Here is a 20,644-nt window from a genome sequence, read left to right as displayed (position 1 = left end):
TGTCCAGGCAGAGGAGGAGGTGATGCATTTACACAGCTGAAGGGTGTGAGACCCAGGAGGAGAACAAGAGGAGGTGTGAATTGGGGAGGTTGGCAACTACCCCCAGACCTGCCCAGCGTTCAGAGGAAATCTCTGCTCCAGCCTGGGGCCTCTTTGCAGAGCCAGACTGCTGGCCTGTGCAAACCCGCTGAAGTGAACGGCTGAGTCAGTGTTTCCAGTATAACAGCCGGCTCCGTGTGGAACAGGGCTCAGCTGTGAAGCTCCCGTGGCTGCACTTTCTTCCAGGTGCAGGGAATCCTTTGCTGGGATCGCTCCTCGCTTCTACCCTTGCCCGGGGGTGGGGGGGTGGGGATGACCTTTCCCTTGCAAGAACGGGGTTCTGCTCACTCTTAGGAGAGCGGGAGGAAGGAAGCGGCCGACAAAGCCCTGGCAGGAATGGCGAGCGACCAGGCGAGTCAAGCGCCTGGGCAAGTTCGGCAGCCTGACGTTGCCCAAACCAGGTGGCCGAGAACTAGCACGGGATGAAGGAGCCGCGATGGAGCCGGAAAGCGCTGCAGAGGCGCGGCTCCCGTGGACAAGTGTCTGTCCCTGCCAGGTGACGTGTCCCCGGCTCGCGGAGAAGCCTTTTCGCTCGGCGGTGGCCGAACACAGTCAAAGGGCCCCCTCGGAGGCTGGGGGCGTTGGGGTGGGCGGCCGTGAAGGCCTCTGCAGTCGCCACAGAGCTCTTCAGCAGGCGCAGCCCACGCGGGCACCGGGGACGGACACCGGGAAGCGCTGCTGTGCGGCCCGGGAGGCACAGTCTGGCTTGCTGGGCGCGAAGGTGATGCGCATCATTTGTCCCTTCATGAACCGAGCTTGTCTGAGAGGAAAGCAAGGGGCGGTTGGACGCGGGACGGCTCTTAGCGGGTTTGTTGTGCAAGCTGCTGTAGGCATCAGTGGCATCACACCCACACGGACCGTGTGGCTGGGGATGATGGGAGTGGTAGTCCAACACTTCTGGAAGGCGCTGACGGAGGGAAAGGTACTATAGTTAATGGAAGGTGGCACATTTGGGAGTGAAGTCATTCAGGCAAGCTTCGGGCAGGGCAAAAGTGAAGATATTCCTTGCAGGTCTAGATTAAAAAGTCAGTGCTCCCCTTAAAGAAGTTGGTGCATGGTGTTTGTTATCCTAGTGGTTTACACGCACGTACAACACAACATTTTCAAGAAATTAATGGTGTTTGGATTTGGGCAGAAGAAGATACACCTTCTGGGGGTGGTCCAGGAAACTGTCTGAATTGGTAGCCTGCCCTTCTTCTTACCAGCCTTCCTGAACTCGGTATTCTGCAGATGCCCTGGACTACAATTCCTATTAGCCTGCTGGAGCTGATAGAAGTTCAAGCCAGGTCCAAACCATGTAGCCGATGGCAAGGTTTGGAGATGCTGAGCTCCGGAAGTCAACCCCATCCATGTTGCAACTTTGGAGACCGGCCGAAGTTTTCTGGCTGCCTGGGATTTGAACCTAGGGGACATTATGATATTAGGAGTGCTTGTAAACTTTGGAGTATGCATCCCAAAACCCTCTGCCTCTCAGCTGCATTTTTATAGCCTTTAGAGACCTTGTCTGCTGTGCCAAGGACCAGTCCAAATGCATCTTCAGGTAACTAAAACCTCACTCAGCTGAACAAAACGCCAAGATGGAAATCACAGCAAACACGGGCAGAAGGATCTCTCTGCTTCTGTGGCAGCAGTAAAAAAAATCAGACGGTGGCCAGATTTGTGAAAATGTCCATCTCACATTTTAATATACAAGAATCCAAAGTACAGCTGTTTTACAATGTAGGAAAATTTAATGCATACTCTATAAACAACATATTTACATCAGAAATCACTAGGACAGTGGCAAAGTTTTGTCACAAATATAAATTAATATTAATTACTGTTTTCTTTTTCTTTCATCAACGGGGCTTATTTTTTTCCCCTTAAGTCCATGATTTTATGGGCGTGTTCTTCCACCCACACATTTTTCGGGGGGAACAGGGTCACTGGCCATAGCATTAGGTGAGTGATAGAAAGAGGTCACCACAAGATCCATGAATAATCCAATGGTAAATTGGATCCCCTGGGTGAACCCGTCCTCCTTCCTTACCTCCAGGACACACCCAGCAGTAAGAGCTCGATCTACTTTAAGTCTTAGCAGTTAAGTCCATGTTTAGGAGAAATAAAGATCACCCCATGAAACCCCCGCAATTCTGCTTGCAGAGAGATGGAAGCAATTTGACAACTGAGCCGGGGAGACCCCAGGTGTGCTGCAGAAGCAAACACGGCTGCTGCCGACCCTCACACACTCCTCACAATGACAACTGTCTTCCATGTGGGACATTTCCCGGGGTCCTACAGCGGTAACGATCCAGTGACACTCGGGACGGTTACTGAATCTGAGGTTTGCCAAAATACAAAACCTGGCAAGTACCAGCGTGCCTCCTCCACCCCTCTCCCCTCGTGGGCGCACCCTTGGCAAAGGTCGCAGGTTAGACTCTGATCCCGGCCTATCCCTCTGACCTGGCCTTCCTTCTTGAATGCGCAATGCCTCCTTCCTCACAGCCTGATTCAAGTCTCATTACTCTGGATTGGCTGAGTTTATTTTGGCCGACCCGTAATACTTTGTGGATCGGGCGTTTAAATTTAAAGAAAAGGAAAGGAAAAAGGCTACACAGTCACACCCCACTTGTCGGTCCTGCCTTTCGCGACGAGTGTATGGCACGGGGGTACAGTTCATCCTTCAAGCAACGCTTTATGTTTCCGAATGAAATAATAACCGTTCTAATGAATTGTTATTTATAAACGCCCTTCTCTCTCCCCCTCCATCTTCCCAGTAGGGGAGAAGGCATTCAGAATTCACATTATAAGCCAACCACCCCATGTGAAAATGAAAGGACCTCGTTAAGAAACTCCATAGTGTGTTTTCTACCATCACAGCTTAATGAAATCAGAGGAAACCTAGTATGTGAACACACACACGTGCTTACACGTCACTCGCACACACATTCTCTCTCACACACACTCCAAACCCTTCTGAAACTTAGGAGAAAATACTGCAGTTTAGTTTATCATTCCTTCTTCTGTAGTTAACTTTGACACTTTAACACAGCCTCACAAACGTTTCAGCTCCTGTCCCCCCAGGAAGCAAACCAGGGGTGTTGTGTTTTGGGGTGGGGTGGGCAATGGGGAGGGGCAGAGACTACTTCCTGGCTGGTCGGTGGATGCCTGAGCGACAGCAGCAAGCCTAAGGACGCCCTTCCAGGGCAACTGCAGGTGCGACGACGGAGCCAGTGGTTTGCGGAAACGAGGGGCTGCTTGGTGCATTTGCAGGACAAACAACCATACCCCAAAAGAGCAGATTTTAGGCCCGCGCCCACAAGCACGGCTCCCGGAGAGAGCGTCTTTGCACATCACTGTTTCTCAGCGTGACCCCCCCAGACCAGCAGGCCTCGATCGCTTCATCTTGCACAAAGCCGCCCTGAAAACGGCGGTGGTAGCGGTGGGGAAACCATTCTGCGGGTCCGGCGAGATCCTCCGGTTCAGAGGACATCCTTCCCTTGGGCCCCGTGACCACGCTTGGTTCTGCTGCACGCAGCAATGCGGCCGAGATCATGGAAGGCAGACGGGGAGGGAAACAGAGTCGGGAAGGAAAGCGACGGACTTGCGGAGACGCCTGTGCACTTCTTTCATGGTTGCGTCTGTGTTTGGCGTTGCAAACTGAAAGAAGAGGTCTGGGAGCTGGAATGCCCAGGCACCTGCAGCTGGATTTCCTGGGTCGCTCATTTAAGGGCCGCTTCACCTCCTGGGAACGCATCCCTCCCACTCGCCCCTAGACTGGATCTCCCTCCTCTCAACCAGTGGGCCCTTAAAGCCGGGGCTCAGGCCGCCTCTTTGCCAGGACCCTTCCAGAAGGAACATGACCCGCGGCAGCCCAGCCAAGCCAAGCCAAGCCACACGCGGCAGTCCCCCACCCCACCCCCATGGAACACCGGCGGGAGTCCAGCTTGGCCTTCCACACAAAATCCATTGCTGAGGCGGGCACAGCCTTTTCCTTGACGGGTCACTCGTGTGTGGGGAAGACGATTCCCGCCCTCCAGCCAGCGGGATTATGGGAAGAGAGGCCGGGGCGGAAGCCAGGTGGGGCCCCGGCTGTGTCCAGCTCCGACGACCCTCCCTTTCAAACACGGAGCCCGGCGGCAGCATCTTCGGAGTCTCTGAATCCGGGCGCGGCGAAGCAGAAGCAGCCGTTCAGCTCCGGCCAAGGGGCCTCGGGCGCGGCTCTCCCTCCTCTCCATCCGACCCTCACGCTCTATGTTTTCCGGCCGCTCCAGTTATACTCCGGATTGTTCTTCTGTTCTAAAGACCGGTCCAGGGGAGACCGGTGGTCGAGGGGGGACTTGGCGTCGTGTGGGGACTTCTGCGAGGGCGGGGAGCGCGGATCCGAGACTTGGGAATGGGGAGGGAGGAGCAGCTGTTTGTACTCGGCCGATTTGTCTGGATGGAAAGGCCGGTAGTGGTCCGAGGGGCCCTGGCCGTGGTAGCCAATGGGGGGCCGGTGGTCGGACATCCTCCGGAACTCTTGCTGGTGGTAATTCTGGGACCGAAACTCATCCGATCTCCGCCTCTTAGAGTCATGGTGGTGCCTAGACCGCAGGCAAGGACAAAAGGGCTCAGCAGCGGAAGACGACCAGGAGCGTGTTCCTCGCCAAATCCAGACTGAGCTCGGGCACCGACCACAGGCGGCGCCCCCGCCTCTTCCATCCGGGTCCCGGAGGCCCCGCTTCCTGGCCTCTTCCCCTTTCCCCTCCCGAGAGTCCATGCCCTGAAACGTGCGCCAAGAACAACGGCCCCTCCCATCCCCAGCACCGGCCACCCGGCCCAGGGCAGGCCGCTCACCTGTCATAGTAGTCCCGGTGGCCCCGGTGGTCCCGGTCGCTGTTGTACTGCTCGTACGGCCGCTTGCGGGGCGGGTTGTTCGGCCGGTAGTTCCCCGAGCTGCGGTGCGGCTCCCCACGCATCCGGCGGTCTCCATAGTGGTGGTCCTTGTACCAGGGCTCGTACTGGTGGTGCCGCTCACCACCCCACACCTGGTTGGCATTCCCGCCATAGTTAAACTTGCGGTCCCGCTGCCAGTCTCCCCGATCTGCACAGCAGAGGAGGAAAGGCGAAAGTCCCAAGGGCCAGCCCTGCAGGGATGCTCCTGCGGCGAATCTGCCAGCACACCTGTCCCGCACACCTGCCCCACACACCTGTCAGAGCGCCTGTGATGGCCTTGAAAGGCCGAAATGCTTTGAGGGTCAGGCACACAGAGGGACTGGCTCCTCCCCAGTCAGCCGGGCCGCACTCAGAAATCCCCTTCTCTACGGCAGGGCCCCATCCAGGAAGGCGAGAGGAAAAACGCACCTTTCCTGGCCACATCATTACTGCGGCATTCCTTAGCCCGGGCGGCTTAGTTAGTTGCCCGTCTCTCAACACAGCAGAAACCGCAGCAGGTTGTTTGATCAGATGGGTAACTTTCACCCAAAGCCTATTTAATCTGCAGCATCGGTCTGTTTTTGCTATGCTGCAGCCGCTTTTCTCCTTTATCATTCATCCATCCATTTATTAAATTTGTTTAAAGGCCACCCATTCACGTCATGCTGTCTGGGCAGGCATTATAATAGAATGTTATTGTACTTTATGACCGATACTGAATTTTGCCATCCTGGTTGGGATACAAAAAATTGCACAAATAAAAATGAGGCATTATTTCTTCTGACAGAGCTGTCCCGAAAGGGAGTAAAGGGGGTGCCAGTGGCTTTGAATGGGCTTCCTAAAGAGGCCCGCATGGAGCCATCGCTACTTTTGCTTCAGCGCCAGGACAAAAACTGTCCTCTTCTGCAGATATTTCGAGGCTGGATTTTAACACCTGATTGTAAGCGCTCACTCTGCTCGGGCAGATTTCTCACCTCTCTCCTCCCCCTGTACTTGTAATTCTAATGTTGGATTAATTTATTTTTTGTAATTAATGTATTTTAATGTTGTTAGACAGCCCTGTCAGGCTATTCAGCAGCACATAAATTTGAAAAGGGGAAGGGAAAGGAAAGGCTTCTGTAGCAAGAACAGGGAAGTCTCCTAAGGGACCCTTAGAAGCTTCTCACGAACTTCTCCTGGAACGCAGCTCCCTCAGTGACCTGTAGAACACTGCCCTTTCATTAAGTGCTTCTCTATTTATTGCCTTTGTTATGATCAGGCGATCCTATGGAATGAGGCAGCGATTGAGATCAAAGTGTGAGACACGCTCTTTCTATCTTTCTAACGAAAGGGGCAACAACGGCACAGCCACAAGAGAAAGTTTCAGCCCGGGGTGTGTACGCGATTCCCAGGGTGTGACAACACCTAGATAACGCACTGGCTACCTGAGCCTACAGAAGCCCTGCATCTCTTCCCAGAATCCTCGGCTGCAACAGCAGAAATTCCTATCCCACCCCCATGGAAAATGAGAGAGCACAACCTTAACCTAGAATGAAGCTGCCTCCTTTAGCCAGAAGCTGAATGTGGTCTCTTTTTTATTTATTCTTTGTTAGGTCACCTTCCAGCCAAAGAATCCGCAGCACTTGATGCGTTATAACACGTCTTCATTTCATTCATAGCCTGCCCGTCATTAAAAAAAAGTCCAAGGGCAGGTGGCAACAATAGTTTGAAAAGCCCAACTCGACAATAAAAGAAAGGACTCTGGTAAAACCCGCTGGCAGCTGCAGAGGTTATCTTTTCGTAAAGGCTCAGGAAAAGAACGGGGCCTGAGCCCAGTGACCAAAGGCAGCAGAGTTAGAATCCCAGAAGAGCAGAACTGGAAGGGACCAGAAGGCCACCAGGCCCGGCCGCCTGCTGTTGCAAGACGCCACATTACACCTTCCCACTCAGGTGGCTGGCCAGGTGACACCTGGCGTGCCGTCCCCATCCTGACGCCAGGCCGCCCCCGCCGAGAAGGGAGGAATGGGGGCCGCGGCTCAGTCTGCTCCCCTGCAGTGAGCCCCTGCGACGAGGCGAGGGCGGGGGGCTTCTGGTCGGTCAGAGAGGCAAAGCAAAAAGCGCCGTGGGGAGCACTCTTGCCCCAGGCCCGTCTGGCGTGAGGAGCACTGTGGGGGGCAGCTTCCGAAGGGGACGGGCGTCCCTCCCTCCTCGTCCCCCGCCTCCTGCAGCCTCTCCGGAGGGCGGAGGGCGGCGCCGGCACAGCCAGATGCTTTCCTGCCACTCTCCCTCCTCGCTCTCACCTGCGTTGCTGAAGTGCCTTTTGTTCGGGTTGTAGTTGTCCCGCTGCGTGTGCATCTGGGAAGGATGGGGCAGCGGCTGGTGGAGCTTCTGGGAACGAGGGCTGTGAGGGATCTGGGACATCACGGAATCTCGGCTGGATCCGGAAGGCTCCGGCCGGAACAGCTTCTTGCCCCCCGTGGCCTCCTCCCGCTTCTTCTGCTCCTGCTGCGTGGGGACAGGAGGGGAGAGGAACACCTGAGCACCTTTGGGGCCCCGCAGCGGAGCGAGCTCACCACGAGCGCTGCAGGTGGGTCTCCGGGCACAAGTGGAGCACCGCGCCTGCGGCTCCACCCCCGGCACCTGCCAGCACACCTGAGCGGTTGAGACACGGCGGCAGGCCACACTCCATAAAGCCAGTTCGGTGCTGCCGGTTTGGGCCCTGCCTGCTGCATCTACGGATCATGGGCTGCATCCGGACGCAGAGCAGGGCAAAAAGATGCAGTGGGAGGAGGGCCGGGGCTAAGGGCAGAGGCCGGGCTCCAGAGCAGACCGAAAGAGCTCCACCTGGGCTCTCTTGAGCCCAGCCCGGCCCTTCCAGTTGCACAACAGCGCAACTCCATTCTCCCCTGCCAGCATGCTGGGATTTGCAACCCCACAGACTAGCAAGGAAGCCAGTTGCAGAAGGAAGAACTGTTTGGGAGGGTGTGCTCCACATTTTTTCTTCTCCAGAATGTCCCCTTGCTTGCCTCTTCGTTTGGAGCAGGATCGTGCCACGCAGCTACAAAAATGCCAAAGGAGCACTTGGCCACCCCACCCACGTCTGTGCTCACCTCCTCGTCCTGGGACCGCTTCTTATGAGCCATCTTGTACAGCTTGTGCAACTTCCGGGCATCAAATTCGGTGAACTTGGACACAAATATCCACAGGTTCCTGGGAGGAGGAGGACAGAAATGACGCTTGCTCTGGTGAACCCCGGAACTGCCGTCCGCAGCCCACGCTCTTCCTGTTGGGCTACCCTGGAAGTGCTGCCCCTTAATACACGGTGAATTTGGCACAGCTGGAGATAATGAAACCGTGGCAGGGAAACCTTCCGGGCATGTGTTCAGAAATGCTCTCCCTCCTCTGAGAGGGTCGAATGTTCCCGTCTTGAAGATCCTCAAATCAAACCAAGCCCAGGGACTTCAGTGTTCAGCACTGTACATCCCTGTCCAGATATCATGCACACCTGGGCTAAAATCATTATTTTTACAAGCTGATTAAATCAAAATCCTGAGCCAGAGTAGCCCAAAAATAGCTTCTGCTGCCTCTCCAGTTTCGTTTTTTGTTGCCTTTTGATCCTGCCCCGTCCAGAGCATACAACATAGGAACCCACTGATATGCCTAGCACCGAATTGTGTCACCTTAGAAAAAGCACACACGGGTCTGGGTGACAATGCTGGCAGGTGGCCTTGCCCAGGATGAGTGCAGCCACCCGTCATGACCGACAACTCCGGCGTGGCCTCAGGAGTCCCCGCCAAGGGAGGTTTGGAGGATGGCAACCAGAGATGGGCCTTCTCAGTGGCGGCCCCCAGACTGCGGAACAGTCCCTCCAGGTAGGCCCAGCGGGCACCAACACCGCCGTCCCTCCACCGCCACCTGGTCAAGATGTTCCCCTGCTCCCAGGCACGTCGAGGCAAGTGAATCAATGGCTTGGCTTATGCCCCAGTGTTTGCTTCGTCATGGTTGGGTATTTCCATTTTCAGCTGTTTTGAATGCCTGCGTCAGTCTGTTGGAAGTCATACGAAGCCGCTGCCTCCTTACTGACCAAGGCTGTCCAGGGTTTCAGTCTGGCGGCCCAGCCCTCGTGAGCGCTGGGATGGCAGGGGGCCTTCCTTTGGCCTCGTGGCAAAGTGCACTTGCGAGAAGCAGCCACGCAGGCCGTCCCGCCAAGCAAGCTCCTCCTGAGCAGAGACGGGCGGGCAGCGCCATAAATGCACGCTGACTCCCTGCCCTTGACCCAGCGATCGCCGAGCCCCGGCGGAACCCCTCCCTGGCTTCCAAAGATCGCTGGCATTTCTCGGGGCGGGGCGGGGGGGGATCCTGCAATTCACACATGCATGCGAGGTGATTGCAGAACTGAACAATAACGAGGGGCTGACCACATAGCATGCAAGCTGTTGGAGCGGCGATGCCAGAGTTCAGACCGCCGAATGTCCCAGTTCAGGGCTCCCCTCTGCCACACACGCGCTTGGACAGCTGGAGGCGAGTGAGCTGCTCTCTTCCGCGGCCTCCGAGTGGGGAAACAGCACCTGGCCACTGCACTGGGAACCTTGCATCATTTACCTAAACCTTCTGATCATTCACTATCTAAACACCTCATATTAATCGCTGTTATTATACGAATGGCAAACATTTCCCAGTGCAACCAAAATGGGTTAGGATGACGGCATCCGGGGAATGCCAAGCTTTGCAGACACACCAAAGGGCTTCAGGGAACAAGCCCTAATGGGGCACTGATGCAAAAACAGCTCAATGGAGGCGGTGGACACGCTCAGTGGACAAGAAATGGAATGGAGTACCCCAGAAGGGGGCATAGAAGGCTGGCTGGCTGGCTGGCTGGCTGGCGTGCGAACAAGAGTGCTTCGCAGTGCAACCCTTTGTTCCATTTTCTGTTTTTTCCTACAAATATTAAAATGTCTGACCTTTTGAAGGGCCATAAACACATGAAGGGGAGGCTTACATATTGCAAGGACGAAAGAGGACTGCAAAGCGTCTTTTCCTGGCTGTTACTACCACTATTAAGGAACTCAACCCTGACTGCTCTTTAGAAGGCCAGATACTGAAGCTGAAGCTCAAATACTTTGGCCACCTGATGAGAAGGAAGGACTCCCTGGAGAAGCCCCTGATGCTGGGAACAATTGAGGGCAAAAGGAGAAGGGGACGGCAGAGGATGAGGTGGCTGGATGGGGTCACTGGGGCGGTGGGTGTGGGCTTGGGGGGACTCCGGGGGATGATGGAGGACAGGAAGGCCTGGAGGAGTGTTGTCCGTGGGGTCGCGATGGGTCGGGCATGACTTTGTGACTAAACAAACAAAAAAACCCTACAACTTTTAATATTATGATTATTGCTAGTGATTTGAGGGATATCGTGCCCTTCCCTGCCACGAGCCCAGGGTGGCGAATCACCCTCATGAAACAGCGCAACACACAAACCCTATTAAAATCGCAACTTTGACATCACAAACAGAAAGCAAACTATTGCATGGTCTTTGAAACCAAGATAAGGCATCGGCCGGCGACACCCGCAAAGCCAGGGCCGGCCAGTGGGGCTCTTGCCGGTGCCCCGCCCCCCCGCAGCGCGGCCCTTCCGGCCCGTTCCCGGCCCAGGCAGACCTTCTCCACAGCTTGACATGCTCCTGGTCAGAGTACGCCTTCAGGCACTCGGAGATCCGGTCGCCGATCTTCAGCAGGCAGCTGCGCGTGTGCTCCAGCTGCTCCTGCACCGACAGCCCCTTGTCCGGCTTGTCCAGCTGCTTCAGCGCCTTCTTGACCGGCCGCATTCTCTCTTTGCACTCGGAGGGGAAGAGCAGAGAGCAGAGCCACAGGTCAGCGCGTGGGTGGAGGGCAGGGGGGCGTTTCCTGGGGCCGACCCTGCCCCAGTCTCAGGGGCTGCTTTGGGGGCGGCCCATGGAAGGCGGAGTCCCAAGGCAGCTCGGCGCGAGCTGGAAGCACTCTGCTAGGGTTGGACGTGCCGAGCTGGACTTGGGATGGGAAGATGGGAAGAAGGGCTGTGGTGGCCGATCTACCCAGGTGGGCGGACGGTTGGCCAGGGATTGCGGAAACCGCCCAGAGAGCTTTGGCGGGTGGGGGGGCGTAGGAAAGTGAAGCAAACAAGCAGCCACGTGGCTTGCCACAGAATGGGGAGGGGCCCCGGCTCCCGTTGGCAAAGTGGCGTTTTTCTCCTGCCTGAGGAGGCCGGAAAGGAGCACGTGTCAAGAAGCAGTGAGCCGAGCGATGGGCAAACTCACGGCCAGCTTTCCCGTGCACGACGCTGCTGATCCGCCAAGCAGCAGGGAAAGGAAGCAAGGGCAAGCCATGTGCCGCGCGCAACAGGCGGCTGCTGCTAGGTTTATTTTTGCAAGAAGGGGGCTGGCAACAGAGCAGGGGCCACCTGGGAAAGCAGCGCTTGCTGTACGGGCCCCCCAGGGCCCCTCCCTCACGCCTCATCCCAGCACGCAGGCGCAGAAGCCTTGCTCCGGAGTTCACAACCCTACATCGCACCTGGACCCCCGAGCCTGAGTAAAAGTGACCCATCCGAACGCAGAGCGGGTCCCACAACCCTCCACTCGTCCAGCCCCAACGCTGAGCGCCGCCTCCCCGCAGAATCCGAAAACACTTACTATGCTGAAGGTCTCCTGGTCCAAGTCATCATCCTCGTCTTCCCCGATGGGGACAGGGTCACTCCCTGCGGTGATATGAACGGGCCCCTGGGTTTGCTTCCCTTTGCTTCCAGATTTGGCCTCACCACCTTTGGGCTGCAAGAGAGCAAAATGAGGCCCGGTGCAAAACCCACACTTCCGAGAGTTCTCAGAAGCACCAAATCAGGGAGGGCACCGCGATGTGAGAGCTGCAGGATCCAGCCACTGAGGTGCCCGGTGGATCGACGGGGACAAAGCACCGGGAGGCAAGCACGTTTCCATTTTCAGGTGAACAGCCCAGAGATGCAGGCTTTGGAGCCCACAGGAAAGCAGGATAAATATTCCTGGCTTATTAAATGGAGGCAGAAGCGCGGAGAGGCCATGCAATTAAACCACCAAGGAATTGCTGATACACACAGAGCAGGTTGACAGGAAACAAGTTCCTAGACCAGATGATTCTGAAGAAGTACTGAAGTATCAGGAGCCAACGGGCTCACTGATTAAAATTTTCCTAGGATCAAAGACAGAAGTCCAGAATCTTGCATCACTCCTGCACTCACCTAACAACTAGCAAAGCCAGTACGGAGTGTGTGAAGGAAGACAACTTAATGCTAATTGCATAATGAGTGGGCATTTCATAGCTGGCAGTATAATAATAATTAGACCGAATCACTGAAATGCATTTCTCTCAAGGGGAAAGAGGGTTCCTATTTAGAGGTCTAATGCTTCTAGAAACTTTGAAGCAGTCGAATAAAACCATTTTTTCTCCATTTTTTTTCTGTTAAAAAACGGTGTTTTCAGAAAAATGGGGTGAATGCAATACTAATATCCTTTATGAATGGAAAGCTGTTTGGTTACTTTAGGAATAGATACTGTGTTAGATCTAATTTGATTTGGCATAAAATTATGTTTTGCATATTACAAATGCAGCTTATTCAGACAATAATTACAAATGGGATTCACTTTTTCAAAATCTTTATTTTTGTTTATGTCCTGGACTGTAAGTAACCTCTTTGATTTTGCCCATCTGTAAGAAGCAGGCAAGAAACAATAAAAACAGAGGAAAGCATCAATTCTTCCACTTCCACATGGCTACCACAGACTTCAAGAAAGGGAAGGCCTGCTCAGAGGGAAACAACCATCTCTCCCCTTTCACACATGAATTTCTTCACTGGGTGCATTTCCAAACACAGGCCCATTTCTTTCAAATGCTGTGGAAGAGGGAAGAATCTGAAGTGGGTGGGAAGGGAGAGGCGGGAGAAGCCGGGTCCGGCAAATGCCCTGCTGCCACATGCCGTTCCTGGACCAAATCAACAAGGTGTTGCTGTTCATTTTCCAATCCAGTCCAATGCAGTGTTTGTGCTCTCACCACGTACATTTCTACCTTTGAATCTTAGCTCTGAAGGATCTGTCGCAGCATGATGAAGGCTACAAGATTCCAAATTTTCCCCATCCCATTCAGGAAATCTTCCGCTTTCCTTTCTTCTGTACTGTCAATGAAGATACTTGGATTCTCAAAGAGGGTTGGCCAATGGGTAAGGAATTTCCAACAAAATGCAATATCTGATTTGGATGCAGTGATGGCTGAAGAAATTGGCTTTGGGCTTGCAGAGAGATCTGCAACTGAACTCAAAAGGCTTCCTGATCACATAAAGGGTTCCTTACATTCTGGGTACTTCCAGATCCTCAGCTATCACCATTTCTGGAAGAGCATCTCTGTTTTGTTTAGTAAACTTTTGCAGGCGATCTCCACTCCACCCATCACGTTTCGGTGCAGAACTTCACTCTCACCGTTTGACTTCTGCATTTCTTCTTCTTGCTTCTTTGGAAAGAGTGTGCGAGTTGCTTTTGCCTGTTTTCGATCTGTCTTGCTTCTGCGATATCCTTAAGGAGTAAGTTCCGATAGAACTCACACACCCTCTTGCAGGAATGCATGGACGCTTGCCCATTAAGATCTCCTGGACTGCTTTCAGGTTACCTGCACGGTCTTCGGCAGGACACCACGTAGTGTAACGCTGATAAATCCTGCAGGAGTTCTGTCCTCTCCTGTGCCAACGCTTCCGTACCAAGCTGGATGAACTGCTGGCACCACAAGGCCTGACATTCCTTCTGCCCTTCACAACTGTCCACCTGCCTGTGCGAACTGCGAAAGCTGATCTTTTCTTGTATTCTGACTTGAAAGGAGGGTTTGCTCAAAGAAGATCTGCTGAGAAACAGTGAGGCCCTCTTAGGAAGTCAGCTGCTTCCTGCCAAGTCGCACGTCCAGTTATTGACGATGGGACTCCAGAGGAATGTGCAGCTCTCTGAAGGGTCTGGCAATCCCTCCCCCCTGGTCTTCCGGTGCCACCGTGCCTACAAATGGAGCTCCTGCGGATTTGGGGGGTCCCGTCGATTGCATTTGTCCCCTGAAGACGCTGCTGCTGGAGAAACGCTCAGCAAGGATGCTGGAGCTGGAAAACAGGCCAGCTCTCATCAGTGTGGCTCCCCGCCCTTCAGTCCAGGAAGGGCCCTGAATGCCTGCAGGCCGCTTTCAAGCCTCACATGATGCGGGGGTCTGCTTTGTCATCCCAGTCGCATCCAGAAATGCACACCTGACAGGATGCCTCTTTCCTCCAAAGTACTTGCAGTGCGGAAAGGCCTTCATAGGCTAAATGTTGGGGTCATCATTTTGCTGAATGGAGGGAAAGGAAGAGTCATTCAGCGACAGCTTGTCAGCACACACTCGGCTGCGGCATGGCAGCGAAGCGTCTGATTAGCAGGAATGTAATTGTGCTTCAAAGGTGAACAAATGCAGTTACACTAGTCAGATGAACTTAAGCACGTACCTGTCACATAGGTATGCTTTCCGGTCCTTCTTGTGGCTTTGTACTTTCTTCCAGTCCTTTGAGGCCCAGTCAAAGGGACAGAGACAAGCCCGTCAACTGTACCAACGCAAAGCCAACAAGCGCAGGAGGAGCTGAAGCCTCCTTCCTGCGCTCGGCAATGCTCCCGAGAGGCAGAAAGAAATCTCGCACCCACTTCTGAGAGCGGCACTCTCCGTTCACAAGCAAGGAGCTGCTTCCCCCTCGGCGCACAAGAATTACAACGGCCTGATACGTTGTCTTCCACATTCACCCATTCCATAGTCTTTAGAAAAGATCTGTGGGAGCAAATGCACAGACACCTTGTCTGGAATATGTTATCCTGCATCCTGAAATGTTCTATAGTGCATGTTAGCCATTTCTGGGGAGAAGGGCTTCAGGACACAATGGAGAAAAAATGGTTTTTCCCTGTTTTCCTCTCCTGGGCTTCCACATCTCTAGTTCTGCTTGTGGCATTGCCCGAGGACCACTCGCACCTGTGAACCTTTCTTAGGAACGTCAGCATGGCCTAGTCCAGGGTAGGCCATGGGCCCTGGCAGTCCCAGGTGAGAATCATCCAGTACCTTCTTTTTCTCCTTCGTTCTCCTCCTCTCCTTCTCTCCTTCCTTCTCCTTTCTGCTTGTGGTCTGCTTGTCTTTATTTTCCTTGTTCTCCTTTTTCTGCTTCTTCTTCACGGGGCTCTTATCCAATCCATCCTCCTGCAAAGGAAGCAGGGAGGGAGAGGCATCCAACATATTTACTCCAAAGGAAACTGCCCCTGCTTCCCATGAAAGGACCTTGAGGCGGCTAGCAAGCAATGGCTGAGATCAGCAAAGTAAGGACACCAACAGTTAAAACGGCAAAAATTAGGAGGAGCAAAGTTTACAACAGCAAAGCAAAGAAAGTGGCAGCAGCAAAATTTAGAACACCAAGCGAGACCAGAACATGTCCAAAGGCCACTAAAGAGGCAGAAAAGGTGACTTCTCTCGGGAAGAACTCAAAATGCTGGCCGCAGCCTCTGGCATCCTCCATGAGATGCCTGTCTCCCCCTTGCAGCTCATTCCCCAAATTTCTGGCATGTACACGCAGGGCCTGGTGGGCTTAATACGCTAGCTGACTTTCTTGGCTGCATTCCCTGAGACCATCATCCTCAGCAAGCCTCAGTCTGAACAGTGACCCTACCAGAAGCTGTCCAGTTGGGTCCACAGGGTCACTGGTTGGCCCATGAAGGAGTCAGGCTTTGGTACCCAAGGCCCGCTCTGGGGTGGCGCAGAAATGTCCCCTTCCCCCATCCCAGAGGGGGCTGCTGCCCCCTGGACTTGAACCCGGGGTCTCTGGCACGTGAGTCGGCTCCCGCTGACGGGAGGGGGGCACATCGCAGCAGCCGGGCAACACCCCATTTACCTTGACCTCCCCCTCTTCTGACTGGTTGTCTGAGTGCCGGGGAGAGGAGACTTCGTTCCCGTGCTCGTCCCGGCCTTTGGGAGACTTGTTCTCTTTCTTTCCCCGGGGCTTCCTCTTTTTCACCTTGGTCTAAGGCAGGAGAGATGCTGATCAGGGGAAGGTCCAAGAGGCCGGCGCAGCCCTCAGCGCCCAGCAAGGCAAACGGGGCCCTCCCGCCTGTCCGCTGCAGAAGCCCTGCCGAGACCCTGCTCTGCCCAGCGCAGGGAGATGCTGCAAAGTACCAGCCACACATCCACAAGCTCAGACCTGCCACCACCAGGACTAGAAGCTTGACATTTGCACGAACGCAGGAGGACCCCAAGCAGAGGCAGAGGAGATGCAAGGCCCGGCCTGAACTGACCTCTTCCATTTCCTTCACGCTATCCTTTTTCTCCATGTCCTTCTTGAGTAACTTCAGTAAGTAGTCAACTCGGGTCTGGAGCTGCTTCCCCTGAGGTTTTTTGTCTGTCTCAACAGGCAGGATCTTGGAAAGAATTTTTTTAAAGCATGCGAACATCAGTGAAACCCAAACCCAAGAGTTGCCAACTGCAGGCAAATAACACAGGGAACAAGGAGCCTTATCAAAATGAGGAAGTGGATCAACTCAGCAAGAACCCAAAGGGAGGTGGGGGAATTGGGTGCACCTGTTGGATTGACAGCCAGCGCTGCAAACGGGCCTCTGCTTTCCTCTCCAAGTGCAACCCGGCATTCCGCCAAGGTCTCCGCCTCACATCATTTGCCACCGTGGCAAGCAAGCCGGGCAGGTGTCTGGGGGATGCCAAACATGGAGACGCACAGAACAACACCGAGGGTCAAGTTCCTGGTACCTTGTTGGTTAATTTCAGCTCCGGATCCGATTTGATGAGCTCCCAGTTCCCGTAGCCGTGCTCGTAAATTCCGAGCAGCAAGCGAGAGTCGTCTTCCACTCCCCAGTCCACGTCAAAATGGGCAGCTTTGGCGCGGCAGGTCAGGCAGAACCTGCCAAGGTGATCAGAGAGCAGAGGATGAGGAGCGCTTTCCTGGAGGCACACCCTTTCTGTGACATTCTGGGGCAGGAGGGTGAAAGGACAGAGGACAGCCGTGTGGCTCTCTCGTGCCTCCGCACCTTCCGAAGGTTTGGGAGGCATAGAAACATAGAAACAGAGCGGGTCAGAAGGGACCTCCTGGGCCATCTAGTCTGACCTCCGGCACCAGCCGGCTCCACTCACGACATGCCCAGCATGTGGACGTCCAGCCTCTCCTTGAACACCCTCACCGATGGGGCCTCAACCACCTCCCGGGGAAGCCCATTCCACACCCTCGGGGTCCTGACTTTCAGGAAGTGCTTCCGGCATCCAAATGGGACCTTGGCTCCCTGAGCTTTGCTCCAGACAGCCTTGCAGCCCAGAAGGAAGACAACTAGCCTAGGGACAGGCAGGTGAGATGCCACAGCTTCCTGGCCATGTGCACACTGGATCACAAGACACGGGGCAAGAATTGCGCTTAGCAGTTAGCCAAAGTGATACCGCTTCCATTTATCACGAAGCCGAGTGTTGCCACGGCAAGGATCTCTTGAGCAGCGGCAAAGCTGGTGTGCCTTCCACTGCAACAGTGGGTGTTTTCAAATAAACTCCCTTTTGGCAGCAGCTGGCAGGATCCTTGCAAGGGGTGCAACCCGGGGACCGCTTCCCAGCCTCATCCCACACCCCCGTGGGGCTGAGCGTGAGTGCCGGCCGATCCAAGGGGAGCAGAAGGACGCCCACGACGTGGTCCCTGAGCTGTGGCAGGCCGTCCTCGCAGCAGCCCTGGCTGCGGGGGCAACCCCGTCACGCTGCTCCAGCCCAGGACCTCCTCCAGCCCAGCCCAGCCCTGCTTTGCAGGCAGTCCAGGCCCGGGGGACATGCCCAACCACAGGGGATCTGACAGACCCCAGCGCAAGTTGTGGCTGTTGCGGCGGTTGTTGCCACTCCCCAGGAGGCAGGGAGATGACACACCACACCGCCGTCCCTCCCAGGGGCTCGGCAGCCAAGCCAGCCCCGTACCTGTGCAGCACAAGCCCCGCCGTGGCTGGCCGAAGCCATCCTACTGAGCTCCTCGGCTTCGCTACACGCGGGAGAGGCAGGCGCTGGCCTTCACAACACGCGGCCCTTCGCCACCTGCCGCCATCACACCCCGCGACCTGCCCGCCCGGCGCGTCCGCGTGCACCTGGCTCTCTCCTCCGGGTCCCTCGGAATCGTCTGGTGCAGCAAGGCGAAGTCCTCCTCGTGCTGCATGATAGCTTTCACGTTCACCTGGACGCCAGAGATCTTGATGGTGGGACCTCTTCTCTTCCCCGGCCCTTTGCCTGCGGAAAGGGCCAGCCCTGCATCAGCGACACAAAGCAGAGGCCGGATGCAAAGCCCCCATTCCAAAGCCGCCCCCCAGCAGCTAGCAGCCTGCTTCTCAGCCCTGTGCCATTTCCGAAAAGCACTGACGTCATGCGTGTCTTTGAAGCATGCCCTTCCCAGCTCGCAAATGCCCATTGGCCAGATTGCTGACACTCCAGCAACGCTTTGTGGAAAGCATTTTCGGCTACACCTGAGTAACACCAGTGTCCATGGGCAGGTGTCAGGATCTGCAGCAGCTTCACGGCTCCTCCTACTCGCTGAGCACCAGAATAGCAGCCGTGGTCACTGCAGGATCGGTCCCATACTCTAAGCAGCGGCCGGGCCCTCAGGAGCACTGCCTGGGAGCCCTGGGGAAAAGGTGGGCAGGAACGGACCCCAGAAGCTGCCTTGGCACGGGAGCGCTCCTGGTTTGCTGGGAGTGTCTTGTTTCCTTGTTGTTGCTGCCTCAGTCCCCGTTCTCATTCCTGGACTTTGCTCCTGGATCTTGTCTCCTGCCTCGGTCCCAAGGTACCCCCTCCCGCTTGCATCGCTTCTTCATTACTAACTCCCGACCTGCCTTGACTACGTTAATATCCAGCGGAGAGCACTTTGTCTTGCGCCTCTGCTAACCCCGGCTCTGGTTTTGCCTGACTGGACTTGGTTAGGACTGGCATCTGGGCACCGGCTTGGCTGCCCAGGTCCTGGTGCCACGCCTTGCTGTTCTGCTGCACATGACCCAGGCTCTGGCAGCAGGAGGGCCAGCAATGCTTTTGTGAGCTCGTGACTTTAGCATGCCTTTGCAAACGCCGCCCAAAAGCACTCCTTTGGCTTTGGGATTAGCCCAAGAAGGAAACGTCCTGAAAAAACTGAGGCAGAAAATTGCACTTGCATGGAACAAGAGCACACTTCTTGTGCAGATGAGGAGTGATGGAAGTTCAGGGCAGAAATGGCCACCCATTTCAGCCGCTGTTCCCACCTTGGCCAGCTCTGGAAAGAAGCCCTGTAGTTCCTTTCCAGAGCAGCACCCCCGTCGGTTCCTTTCCAGACCTGCATTTCCTTTCCAGACCAGCACCCCTCCTCCCTTGCTGGCTGGAGATACCCCAAAGTCAGAGGGGGTGGCCACTCCCAAGGGCTGCCGGGCCTTGCAGAACCCCTGGCCAAGAGGTTTTTCTCCCATCCCACTGCCACCCCACAAAATGAACGTCCCATTTTGGAACTGACTGGGACCCACAACCCTGAGATGCTCATCTTTGCAGCTTGCTGTCACCTTGACTTAATGAAAACAAATCCAATGAGCTTCCTCAGCAGTTCTGCCGCCAGCAGAATTCTGCTTTCCTTAGCAGAACGACAGACTCACCTGGCACAGAACCTGAATAACGGAAGCTCTGCCCATCTGCCTCCTAGAAATAGCAGTGATTTTTCTGCAGTCCTAGGCCCAGAGAAACTCAGCTCTGACACTCTGCCAGCAGGCAGAGGAAACCGGCGTACCTTCCGTCGGGTTCCCCTTCAGCTGCTCTTCATACTCCTGCATGGCTGAGACGCAACTGCTGTGGAGGAGCTCTCCCAGCCGCTTCAGGTCTGCCACGGACTTGTCCACCAGTTCGGCGTCCCTGGCAATGCACTCCAGCCTGGGGAGGAGAGCGGAAGGCGGGGAGTGAGAGCGAAGGGGTGCCGAGCAGCCCGAAAGGGGCATTCCAAAGGCCGAGCCAGTGTGGTCCAGTGGTTACAGCAGGGGCCCTCAAGCCTTTCCGCCAGGGGGCCAGTTGAAAGCTGCCGGTGCTGGGCGCAGGCCGGAAAGGTGGTGCCAGCGGTGCGCAGGCCAGCACGGGGTGGCATGTGTGGGCACGTGGCGAGGCGAGGCGAGGGGCAGGTGGGGGTGGGCACGTGCCTCACCGTGAGGTGGGCACACGGGGCAGCAGCTTGCTTGCTTGGAGATCGTTTTTCTCTGAGCACGCAAACCGCTGCCTCCTCATGCATGGGGCGAGGTGGCGGGTGGCGGGCGGGCAGGCAGTGGGTCCAAATGGGCATGGCAGCCGGATAAATGGGCATGGCGGGCAGATCCAGCCCCCAGGCCACAGTTGGAGGACCCGCGGGTTAGAGTGTTAAGTGGGAGATCTGGATTCCAATCCCTGCTCGGCCATGAAGCTCACTGGGCGGCCCCCTCTCCGCCCGAAGGATGAACGAAGGGGAAGGCAGAGTGGAAGCTCTGCGGGAACTGCCTTGGGTCCCTCGCAGGGAGCAGGCAGGGTGTGAACAAAGAAACAAGTATTTATACTGCCTCTGCCCTGTCTTACTGTATGCTGGACCTCTTCACTCTAAAGGGCCAGAGCTACAGAGGCAGTGCGGAGTAGTGGCCAGAGTGCTG

The 20,644-nt window shown here is 55.5% G+C and overlaps 1 protein-coding gene across 8 annotated transcripts in view; it reads right to left on the bottom strand.

The window, feature by feature from the left end:
• Positions 1-1,755: 1,755 nt before the first annotated feature.
• CHD2 (chromodomain helicase DNA binding protein 2) overlaps positions 1,756-20,644 on the bottom strand; it is an 80,982-nt gene continuing 62,093 nt past the window's right edge. For 3 of the 8 annotated variants that reach the window (XM_044445072.1, XM_044445074.1, XM_044445077.1), the window contains 12 exons: positions 19,768-19,907; positions 18,119-18,257; positions 16,761-16,911; positions 16,295-16,417; positions 15,895-16,023; positions 15,075-15,209; positions 11,633-11,767; positions 10,626-10,804; positions 8,085-8,184; positions 7,275-7,479; positions 4,918-5,164; positions 1,756-4,664 (listed from right to left, as the gene is read on the bottom strand). In XM_044445072.1, coding sequence (XP_044301007.1) covers positions 4,331-4,664; positions 4,918-5,164; positions 7,275-7,479; positions 8,085-8,184; positions 10,626-10,804; positions 11,633-11,767; positions 15,075-15,209; positions 15,895-16,023; positions 16,295-16,417; positions 16,761-16,911; positions 18,119-18,257; positions 19,768-19,907 — 2,017 coding nt within the window. In that variant the 3' untranslated portion in view covers positions 1,756-4,330. Of the gene's footprint in view, positions 4,665-4,917; positions 5,165-7,274; positions 7,480-8,084; positions 8,185-10,625; positions 10,805-11,632; positions 11,768-12,608; positions 14,790-15,074; positions 15,210-15,894; positions 16,024-16,294; positions 16,418-16,760; positions 16,912-18,118; positions 18,258-19,767; positions 19,908-20,644 lie in introns of those variants that run through there. The other 5 variants (XM_044445073.1, XM_044445075.1, XM_044445076.1 and 2 more) reach the window with 4 other exon arrangements.

Source organism: Varanus komodoensis, unplaced genomic scaffold, assembly GCF_004798865.1.
Source record: "Varanus komodoensis strain SLA01 unplaced genomic scaffold, ASM479886v1 scaffold46_3, whole genome shotgun sequence".
Taxonomy (NCBI): Eukaryota; Metazoa; Chordata; class Lepidosauria; order Squamata; family Varanidae; genus Varanus; species Varanus komodoensis.
This window is presented reverse-complemented; position numbering and strand designations above follow the sequence as displayed.